General features: G+C 35.3%; 1 protein-coding gene across 1 annotated transcript in view; it reads left to right on the forward strand.

The window, feature by feature from the left end:
* The first annotated feature begins 7,034 nt into the window (after window positions 1-7,034).
* Window positions 7,035-11,849, forward strand: part of LOC136848962 (uncharacterized) — a 33,429-nt gene continuing 28,614 nt past the window's right edge. The window contains exons 1-2 of the mRNA XM_067121772.1: window positions 7,035-7,172; window positions 8,214-8,278. Coding sequence (XP_066977873.1) covers window positions 7,035-7,172; window positions 8,214-8,278 — 203 coding nt within the window. The remainder of the gene's footprint in view (window positions 7,173-8,213; window positions 8,279-11,849) is intronic.

The raw sequence follows: 11,849 nt of genomic DNA on the forward strand, positions 1-11,849 counted from the left end.
ATAAGCACAGGATGATCACCTTGGGGAATACCTTGTGGGACATTATAGAGTAAACTTTTGCTCTCTCTCTCTCTCTCGGGGTTGTTATTCATGTAATTTAGCCTGGTCAGCTATATAAAGAGATGATTTGACATGACTTGAAGTAAGCACAGGATGATCACTTTGGGGAATACCTTTTAGGACATTATGAAGTAAACTTTTGCTCTTCAGCTCTCTCTCTCTCTCTCTCTCTCTCTCTCTCTCTCTCTCTCTCTCTCTCTCTCTCTCTCTCTCTCTCTCTCTCTCTCTCTCTAGTTTTTATTCATGTGATCTAGTCTGTTCAGTCATATAATGAGATGGTCTGACTTAGCTAGAAATAAGCACAGGATGATCACCTTGGGTCACACATTGTAGAATATTATGAAGTAAAACATTAGCTCTTCATGCAGCTCTCTCTCTCTCTCTCTCTCTCTCTCTCTCTCTCTCTCTCTCTCTCTCTCTCTCTCTCTCTGTCTCTGTGTCAATCAATAAAGCAAGATTCCTTTTCCGTGACCTTTTACACCGGCAAACTGCACCGTTTGTTTTCCACCGCCGATGTGCGACGATCTGCATCGTCTTTCTTGCGGAGAGATTCACTGTCCCCTTCTGCATCGCCGACCAACTTTAGTTCACGGTAAAGGACAAACCACTTTCCCTTCGCTGCGGCAAGCAAAGGTCAAGGTGATATCTTTTTCAAGGTCAGTGAAGCGTTTCTCGATTTTTTTTACCCTCCAAATTTTTTTTTCTTTCCGATTTCACGTTTCGTGGGAGGGAAGCGATGCTCCTTTGTCCGATACGTCAGATTTTCGTACTGATTGACATCATTAAATTCGTCCGCGTCCTTATATCCTCCCTATTGTGGGGGAGGAGGCTCCCCCCCCCGTCACTTTCCTGGAATTCACATATGTGAAGAGAAGCGTAAAAGTTGACATTTTACGCAAAATTTCGTGATATGATTCTCTATGACCGGTTTAGAAAGGAAGCATGGGAAAGCACACTCGAGTGAAAGTGTCTTTCTTTTTTGTGGCTGACTGATGAAGAGCTGTGTTTCAAATTTGGCTTTTTAGTATAATAATGATGATAATTTTATTTCATAAGCAATAGCAATAAAATAATCAATATAAAACAGAAGAGTGTAATGAAACCACATGGGAGACTGAAAACGATTTCCTTTTTTATTGTTGCCGCAAAGCTCCTGGGAGGAAAGACATTTCTATTTTTGAAATTTTAAAGGATTTTCCAGACATACAGCATCACGATTTCATCAGCCCAAATCTTTCTTACCTGTATAACCTACTTAAAGACCAACAAGGAGGAGGGAGCAAAGTTACGTTTTATAATACCCAGGAATAACCCTTATTTGCTTTTCGAAATGCTTACCCCTCTCTTAACCCATGAGTAGAGAGAGGATGACAGTGCAAAACCACCTTTAGCACACTGAGGGTTTTGCTGAATTGAATTGAACTGAATATAGAATTTATGCCAAAGGCCAAGCACTGGGACCTATGAGGTCATTCAGCGCTGAAACGGAAATTGACAGTGAAAGATTTGAAAGGTGTAACAGGAAGAAAACCTCGCAATTGCACTATGAATCAATTGTTAGGAGAGGGTGGAAAGTGAGGTGGAAAAAAGTGAACATGAGAGGAGGTACAGTTAAAGGAATGAAAGAGGTTGCAGAGAACCTTAAGTAATGCCTACAGTGTACCGCATGACTTGAGAAGTGATTCTAAGTCACATTTCTTGGTGGTGCCATCTATGAACCTCGGATTTTTCAAGGATGTTGTTGTCAGATTGGAATATGAATCCTTCCATTATCTGTGATAATTTAACACAGCTTATTGGACGCATCTTTAACTCTACGTTTGAATGTTTAGGTCAGGATTACGCTTAGAAATACTGCAAGTTCTACCCATTTATGGAGTATTTTGAAACTGATATTATGCTGATTTAGGTATGTCGAAGATATGTATTTTCATTTGATATGTTTATCACTTCTTTAAATAACTTGTTTTCGGTTTATAAATTTAAATTGAAACAAGAGGAAAAGCTGCTCTTTCTCGATATATTAGTTCTTTGATAAAGTAACAAACCCTACTTTCCAGTGTACAGAAAAAAAAATTTATGAATTTTTGCTCATATATTCATGTATTTTCGACTCACAAGAGAATTTACCCCCGCCGCCCCCTCTTATTTTGGAATTTCGAGTTTACAAGTTTAACATTTCTGTGTTATGAAGCAACGTATTATCGGATGACTGTCTCTATAGACAATTTAAGAAGAGAAATCATTATATTTTATTTACCATTTCTCAGTATTAGCAGTGATTTGTGCATTATTCTTATGAGAATATGCTTGTCTTCAAGAACAGATTTTCTCCTCTTCTTCTTCTTCTTCTTCTTCTTCTTCTTCTTCTTCTTCTTCTTCTTCTTTCTTCTTCTTCTTCTTCTTCTGCCGCCGCTACTTGTGTGATACTCTGCCTCGCTGACAGGTGTTGGCCTATAAGCGATCGGTATCGAGTCTCTCCGTCGAAGTGACAGATGGCAAAGCTAATCCAACCTGTCCTGCCTGCCTGCCTTTCTTTCCTCTTTTGCCTCGGCTGTGCCCTTGTGAGCTTTTTTTTTTTTTTTTTTGAGTTTTTTAAGTTTTTTTTTTTTCTGGTGCATGCATTTTTCCTTCGTCAGTTCTCCGCCTCTTCTTGGGCTAAATTCAAAGCAAGGAATTACTCTTTGGTTTTCGTACAGTTTTGGTTTTCAAGTAGCTTGTTTTCCTGGCAGTGGTTTTCATTCCTCTCTCTCTCTCTCTCTCTTGTTTGGTTTTCTGGTAACTTGTCGTTTTCTTGGCAATGTATTACATTCCCCCATCTCTCTCTCTCTCTCTCTCTCTCTCTCTCTCTCTCTCTCTCTCTCTCTCTCTCTTAGTTTTCAGTTAACTGTTTTCAGTTAACTGTTTCCTTTCTCTCTCTCTCTCTCTCTCTCTCTCTCTCTCTCTCTCTCTCTCTCTCTCTCTCTCTCTCCTTTGGCTTTCAGTTAACTGTTCGCTTTCATGGCAATCTCTCTCTCTCTCTCTCTCTCTCTCTCTCTCTCTCTCTCTCTCTCTCTCTCTCTCAGAAGCTTTTAAAATTAAACTTCGACTGATCTCAAGATCAAGCAGATTAAATTATGTCAAGGAGTGACGATGAAGTTATTCAGCGACGCCGACTGGGTCGTAATTATCGAACTTTCTCGAACAAAGGCAAATGGCCGCCTATCTGGGACAAGAGGAACAGTGATTTAGGATGACAAAGGGTGGTCGACCTCCGTGCGTTTCCTGAAGACGGAGGTGCCCTTGGGGGCAAAAAGGTCCGATGGCAGGCGCCTGGTGTTGACCACAAGGAGTCCCGCTGAAACTCCTTCGGCTTGATCCTCCTCCTCCTCCTCTTCCTCCCCCTTCCCCTCCTCCCCTCCTCCTCCTCCTCCTCCTCCTCCTCCTCCTCCTCCTCCTCCTCCTCCTCCTAGGCTAGCTATCTCCCTCTTACCCCTATCTCCTTCATCAGTACTAATCCGTCTCTGGTGGGTACTCTACCTGTCCCAAAGTTCTGTTTTACCTTCGGCTTAAACTTAATTAAGGTATTTTATCTACCGGAGGCATTAAAAACATATTCACATATTTGAAAACCACTCACGATTTTATAAAATAACCGATTTGATTTGACTTTTATTAATAATATCTTCGTGCAAGTGTAATTTATTCATATTTGACTTCAGCTCTCGTGCACGCATTCGGACGCAGTGTTGGTCATTATGCTTCATCACTGTATTAACAGATGGAGCACAGAGCGCTGCTCGTCATCTGTGATCTGTTGGTGTCCGATTTCCTCCTCTCGTTCTAATTAGCAAAATTATTTTTTTCTGGAACTCGTAAAAATATCCGAACAAATCGTTTTCGAGATAGGAAAGTTTTACTGACCTTCATGATTTATTCAGTTATTTAAAACTGGGCAGAATGAATTGCATTTTAATTTGAATTAGTTTTACATATTTAAAAGGTGGTCGTTTTCGAACACAACAGATGCAGTTGTTAATTTGAGTAGTCACACAAAAAAGTAATTAAATTGTCCATGCTACGGGAACTGGGCAGAATGGGTTACATTTTAATTCGAATTACATTTGAGTTAGAATCACATTGTAATTAGTTTTCCACGCTTAAAAGATGATCGTTTTCGGACACAGATGCATTTGTCAATTTGCATAGTCATAACAAAAAGTAATTAAATCGTCCTGCATACGGAAACCGGGCAGAATGAACTACATTTGAATTAGAATTACGTTTTAATTACTTTTCCATATTTAAAAGATGATCATTAATGAATTACATTTGAATTAGAATTGCTTTTTAATTAGTTTTCCATATTGAAAAAATGATCATCAATGAATTACATTTGAATTAGAATTACGTTTTAATTAGTTTTCCATATTTAAAAGACAATCATTAATGAATTACATTTTAATTACAATTACGTTTAGGTTAGTTTTCCACATTGAAAAGATGATCATTAATGAATTACATTTTGATCAGAATTACGTTTTAATTAGTTTTCCATATTCAAAAAGATGATCATTAATGAATTACATTTGAATTAGAATTACGTTTTTAATTAGTTTTTCACGTTTAAAAGATAATCGTGCGAGATGCAGTTGTCAATTTGTAAAGTCACGAAAAGGGTATTAAATCGTCCAGTAGCAATTCCTGACTTAAATTCGATGGGTACTGGGCGGAAATAGGTATGAAAGTAGGCGCGTATCCAGGCCACGGGACCCATCTGGGAGGCCAAAACGTTAAAGAAAAAAAATCAAGGTTTTTTTTTCTTTTCTCTTTACCTCATGAGCGAAGGAAACCTGTATAACGTTTATCATCCTCTCTCTCTCTCTCTCTCTCTCTCTCTCTCTCTCTCTCTCTCTCTCTCTCTCTCTCTCTGAAAATCCAAGTTCATTGAAGAACAGGAGAACAAGTCTTAACGTTTAAAATCCAAATTTATCGAAGAACAAGGGAACAAACCTCAGCGTTTTCCATTATCTCTCTCTCTCTCTCTCTCTCTCTCTCTGTGTGTGTGTGTGTGTGTGTGTGTGTGTGTGTAACTCCAAGTTAACAGAAGAACAGAAGAACAAATCCTATCGTTTATCATTCTCTCTCTCTCTCTCTCTCTCTGAAAATCCAAGTTAATTGGAGAACAGGAGAACAAATCCTAACGTTTATCATTCTCTCTCTCTCTCTCTCTCTCTCTCTCTCTCTCTCTCTCTCTCTCTCTCTCTCTCTCTCTCTCTCAAAACCCAAATTAATCGAAAACCCAAATTAATCGAAACAGCAGAACAACAGACAATAGCTTATGGCATCTGTTCCTACCGAAATATAAATGGAAGACTGTAAGCGAAAGTGTTTGTAAGACGCTAATGCGACTTTTTATTTTTCGCTTTTAGGCCTATTCCCTTTGAAAAAAGAAATTTCATCGTAAGTAATTGAAGTTCGCTCAATTACCTGCGCAGGACTGGGTGAAAATGAGGTCAGGTGTGAACAAAAAGGCGAGAGGGGGCTTTGTTCAACATCATTGGGTTGTAATGAATTCTTAATTGATGGCTTAAAAATACTTATATGAGAAAACCATTAAAATGTAATGGGCTCCATTTTGGCTTCCTATAGGCTTACTTTTTTTGTGTGTGTTTGTGTATGTGTGTACGTATGTACGAGGCAGCACATGTGGCGTTTGTTTGTATGTTTAGGCGTAAAAATAATCTCTTATTTTATTTTAGTTTCTATTTGCTAGTCCTGCCATAGTCGCTTTGTTTGTCACCAGTTTAAAACGTAGTGGTTTTGTTCAATTTTGACTTCTGATAGGCTTGTTTTATACATACATACATTCTTATGCTTGTTTTATACATACACACATACATACATACATACGTATGTGTTTCCCCTTCCCCCTCCTGTCTTCTATGCTGTGTTCGAAAGTTTCTCAAAAATTGTACCGAGTTGCAAGTTGCTTTCTAATATTAATATACCTTACTTTTTTTATGTATTCTGCTTTCTTTAAAATCGACAAGGTTAGTGGAGAATTGGTCGATACTGACAAATATATATAAGGGTACGATGTGCCCTGGAGTCTAAATTGTGCCCAGACCCGTATATGATTTGCTGTAACATAATTAGTGTACGTCTTTGAGAGGGTCCCTTTGAGCGAAATATTGTTAAGAAATTGTAATTAATTATGGATCACATTTTATTTTTGATAAATTGCTTAATTTACAGACTTTCAACTGACAATTTTTCTAGCTATTGCTACTTCTGTTTTTAGTTATTCTTGTTTTAGCCTTTACCAGTAATCTTGGCTGTCTGTTATCATTCTTATCTTCACACACACACACATTATATTTATATATTTTATATATATATATATATATATATATATATATATATATATATATATATATATATATATATATATATATATATGTACATATATATATATATTCATATATATGCATACTGTGTGTGTGTGTATATATATATATATATATATATATATATATATATATATATATATATATATATATATATATATATATATATATATATATATATATATATATATACATATATATATATATATATATATATATATATATATATATATATATATATATATACAGTTTATATAATCTTTTTGTTGCTTCCCTTCATGACTTTCAAACGGCTCTCATACGAGTTCCAACCTTTGTATTATTATTATTATTATTATTATTATTATTATTATTATTATTATTATTATTATTATTATTATTTATAGTTTTTTATCATGGATGCCGACTATTTTAAATAATAATATTTGATAATATAGATAATGATACGTAGAAACCACCCAGAGATCGTATACCCCCTTCTCCCCCCACCAAAAGTATGAAATATGATACATATCTGCATTCAGAGAAATACTAACAGAGAGAAGACTAAATTTCTCTTCGTTCTCTGCCATACGAATACTAGCGATGTCAATGCAGTCTGGCCGGGCGTACCGCAAGGTCGTTGCTGAATACCTCGCCTCGTCGTCTGTCTGTCTGTCTGTATGCATGTGTCTGCGCTCGTCAGTTGGTCGGTGGGACTCTCTTCCAGGTAACAGATTTCAGGTAGACATTGTTTAGGTCTGCAACAACACCTGTCATCTTCCGGTTATGTTTTTTTTTTTATTTTTATTTTTATTGTTTATTCTTTTATTTATTTTTTTTTTTTCATTTTTCCCATTGCTTAGGTCGTGCCTAAAGTCTCTTTATGCATGTGACTGCGGTTAGGATTGGCGATTGCTGATAATGCTGGAATCTAGGTACGTAGATGGTGCATGGTGGTGGTGTTCAGGATAATAAGGAGCGAAAAAATATAATAGCCACTGGGAAATTATTTGATTCATCTGGTATATATAAATAGCCACAAAACTTCACACGATCCAGTCAGAATCAAATGGCGATATAGTTAAACTTTGTTGCATACTTCCAGTCGTATGTTTCATCTATTTTACCTACTGTCAGAATATTTAATCTCATTTACACTTCCCTAAATCGGTACTGGCCACCTAAATCATTGTTCTTGTAGATTTTGCAAAAAAAAAAAAAAAAAAAAGAATACCAGCAAAACCTCTGCAATATTTTTAATATGATTTTTTTATTCAGTTTGAAATGTTAGTATAATTAGCAACACGATGCAGTTAATTTTTTCATTACTGTAATTATGCACAAAGTGTTGATCGTATTACTATCACATCTGTTTTAACCACGAAGCTCATTACTAATTCATTATGTGCGTCATTCTTTATTGGTCAGTACAGTGTGTCTGTATTCTTATTACATTACAGTCGTAGGCTACGCGAGTGTATTGTTTTATCTTTATTTTGTATTACATTTCAGTAGCTGTCCTTTTGGTAAATGATATTCGTTTTGATTTATACTTCTTGGATTAATATTTTTTCTAAATATTCTCTTTGCTACCTGGGAGATGGGAAACAAACTCTAAATATTCAATGTAACCTTTTTCTTGTTCTTTTCAGTGTGGCATTTGCTCACATATATTTATTTTTCATCCTTCGTGCGACTTTTCACATGCTGATTGGATGGCTTTTTTTTTGCTTATTGGGGTGAAGGTGCTAGCCATACACTTTTTTTTTTTATTCTCAGCAGATGTTGAGGGCAGCTGGGAGGGATCCAACCACGGGGCATGCAAATGTGTCCCTTATGGTGTACCAGTAAGATATATCATCCATATATATGAGATTTTGTCGCAGCTTTTGTGAGCATAATAATAATAATAATAATAATAATAATAATAATAATAATAATAATAATTTCAAGTCAGTGGCCTCTGTAGCCTTGTTCAATATAAATAGGGGTCGTCTTCTGAATAATAATAATAATAATAATAATAATAATAATAATAATAATAATAATAATAGTGCCTACATATATATCTCACGTCCTTATTCTGTCCTGTTTTTGTAGATGATTTTGATAACTTATAAATAAAAGAACAACTGTTTAAACAGCTTGATACAGAAACATCTTAAACACTGAAACTAGAAGGTTTTAAACAGCTTGATACAGAAACATCTTAAACACTGAAACTAGAAGGTCAACGCTTTAGGAAAGGTGGGAACTCGATGCTGCAGTACATTTATTAATTATTTATTCTTATTTCAGTAGATGAAACTTATTCACATGGAACAAGCCCACGGAGCCATTGACTTGAAATTCAAGCCTCCAAAGAATGCTGGTTTCAACCTCCCACCGCAGACCCCACACTGCAGCAGTACCGTAACTGATCATGATGCAGAGCCAGTGATTTTTTCATCGCCCTGGCGGAGGCGCGAACTCGCGACGCGTGAGCGGCACACCACGACGCTAGCCACTATACCAGCGGATGGATTATTGATGGATCGTGTTTTTTTTTTTACCATGAGTAACCTCAAGAGTTTCGTTTTGATTTCATCGTTCATCCACCATTATTTTATTATCATTATCTTTCACTTCCATTGCTCAGCCTTTGTCTGTAATCGTAAAGTTTCTTGATAGTATAAATGTACCGCGAATCTTGTGCAATAGTGTTAAATATGTCAACGCTATAGTTATGTGTATGCCACATGGAATATTATTTTTAATATTACAGTTTCTAATTTCTTAAGCGAAACCGTTAAGAATTTTCTAACTATTTTTATACTGACTTGTTGTATATGCATGATGTATTTGCATATCCATGAGATGAAATGACATCTATTATTATTATTATTATTATTATTATTATTATTATTATTATTATTATTATTATTATTATTATTGTTTTTTGTTATTAATGTTGCTGTAGTTGTTGTAGTTATTGTATATGATGTTATTGTTACTACAGGTCTTGTATATTTGTATTGTAATATATAGGTTCCATCTGCAGTTTTACGTTGACACATAGACCATTTTTTTTATTGTCCGTTAGCGCTTGTAGGGACAAGACCGACCGTCAGTTACTTCGCCAAGAATTCTTGCAAGGGAGACTTTCGGACCCTTGGAAGTGCGTGCCATTTGTAAACCATTATCGCCTCTCCATTGGGATGTTTGTTCCGAAGGTAAACACAGTCAGCATTTCGGTTACGTCAAAAGTATGAAGTGAGCGAAAGAGAAGCAAACAGTCACTTCTGAGCTGTACAATTTTAAAGGCTTTATTTACTCTAAAGTCAACGCGGGATAAGTGTATTTATGTAAAGGTTCCAGAAGAACCCGAAGTCAGCCTTTATTAATGGCTAACTGTCACCAGCGGACAGCCGTCTTATTGGTTACATGAAGTATTGAACGAGGCGACATCTTTCCCTCGTCAGAATGAAGCCTGTAGTGGCTGCAGTTGAAAATAATCCTTAAGCCACCGATACATAAGAACCATTTTAATACCCACCACGAATTCCTAAAATCACTCAAGAAACTTAACCTTCTCTATGCTCCGTCTCATCAATGATCCTTATGACATCTCTCCACAAGGTCGAGATTCGTTCTACCTTGCCCCCTCTGATACTCCGTAGACATGCTGGCGTGACCTTCACGAAATCTGACCCCTGACCCGATGGTTATTTGACCTCAAGAGGGAGATCGACACATGACAAACCGTAAATCTTGGCCGCCGGCTGCTGCCAGCTTCTTCTTCTTCCACGTCAGGGATCTGGTTTTATGATCTGACTTTAATGCGGTTTTCCATTTTCCTCTTTGCTGAGCCGTCTGTCTCAGGCGTTGTATTTAATAATAATGATAATAATAATAATAATAATAATAATAATAATAATAATAATAATAATAATAATAATAATAATAAATACACCGTCATTATTATTATTATTATTATTATTATTATTATTATTATTATTATTATTATTATTATTAGTAGTAGTAGTAGTAGTAGTAGTAGTAGTAGTAGTAGTAGTAGTAGCAGTAGTATAACAACCATCTGCGGATGATCATAATTAGTGAGAAATAAATAGAAACTCTGATAATCAATACAATGTTTCTTTAACTTTCATGCTATATAATTGGATAGTATGAGAGAGAGAGAGAGATTATCAGACCTTTAAGTAAAGTGCATCAACAATAAATCAACAATAAACGCATTAAATTTTATTCCAGTCTAATTACTTGGCACATGCAGATGGCTTATAGCTCAGTGGGAAAGCACTTGGCTCGCGTTAGTAACATCCGTGGTACTGTCTTTTGTCCCAATTGGCATTACGAGGATTAGATAGGTATAAATAGAAAATATTTGCATGTGATTGTTCCTCTAATTTGTGCTTTTATGTATCTAATTTGCGTTTTGTGTATTATGAAGAAAACAAACTAAAGTAATGAAAGAGTGAGAATTATCGTATATAATGGTGCCGTGTGCATATATATATATATATATATATATATATATATATATATATATATATATATATATATATATATATATATATATATATATATATATATATATATATATATATATATATATATATATATATATGTGTGTGTGTGTGTGTAAAAATAACACACACACACACACACACACATATATATATATATATATATATATATATATATATATATATATATATATATATATATATATATATATATATATATATATATATATATATATATATATATATATATATATATATATATATATATTCACACACACATAAATCGTGTGTAAACAGAGAGAGAGAGAGAGAGAGAGAGAGAGAGCATTGTTAACAAAATAAAAAAAAAGAAATGAAAAGGGAAAAATAAGACCAGGGGACCACAAAGTGGATCTAGTAAATGATGGCGGCGCAGAAGGAGGAGTGACAGGTGTCTGAGACCATGTGAATTTTGCCATCAACACCTTCGCCTTAAACAGCTGTTTTGGGGAAAGACACTTAGGGGATGCCTTATAATATTCTCCTTTCTCTCCTCCCTCCTCCCTCCTTCGTTGGGTTGATTCTTGGATTTTTGTGCCTTGTTGCTGATGTTCCTCTTCTTCTTCCTCTCTTGTTATTTTCCTCTTCCTATTCCTTGGTATTTTTTTGTTGATAAATTGCTGGCTTTATTTCTTAATTGCTTAGGTCTCTCCTTTTCCTCCTTTATTTTCATATTGCTAATTTTTATTACCTCCTTTTTTATCACCTCCTTTCCTTAGAATTTTGTGTTCGCTGTAACTCGCTTCTCTGAGGAAAAGAAAGAAATTAGATTAAATTATTAATAATAAGAATATTAATGTCCGTTATTACCGCCCAAGGCCTTATGCACAAGGCAGATACAATACAGTTC

Source organism: Macrobrachium rosenbergii, chromosome 20 (assembly GCF_040412425.1).
Source record: "Macrobrachium rosenbergii isolate ZJJX-2024 chromosome 20, ASM4041242v1, whole genome shotgun sequence".
Lineage (NCBI taxonomy): Eukaryota > Metazoa > Arthropoda > Malacostraca > Decapoda > Palaemonidae > Macrobrachium > Macrobrachium rosenbergii.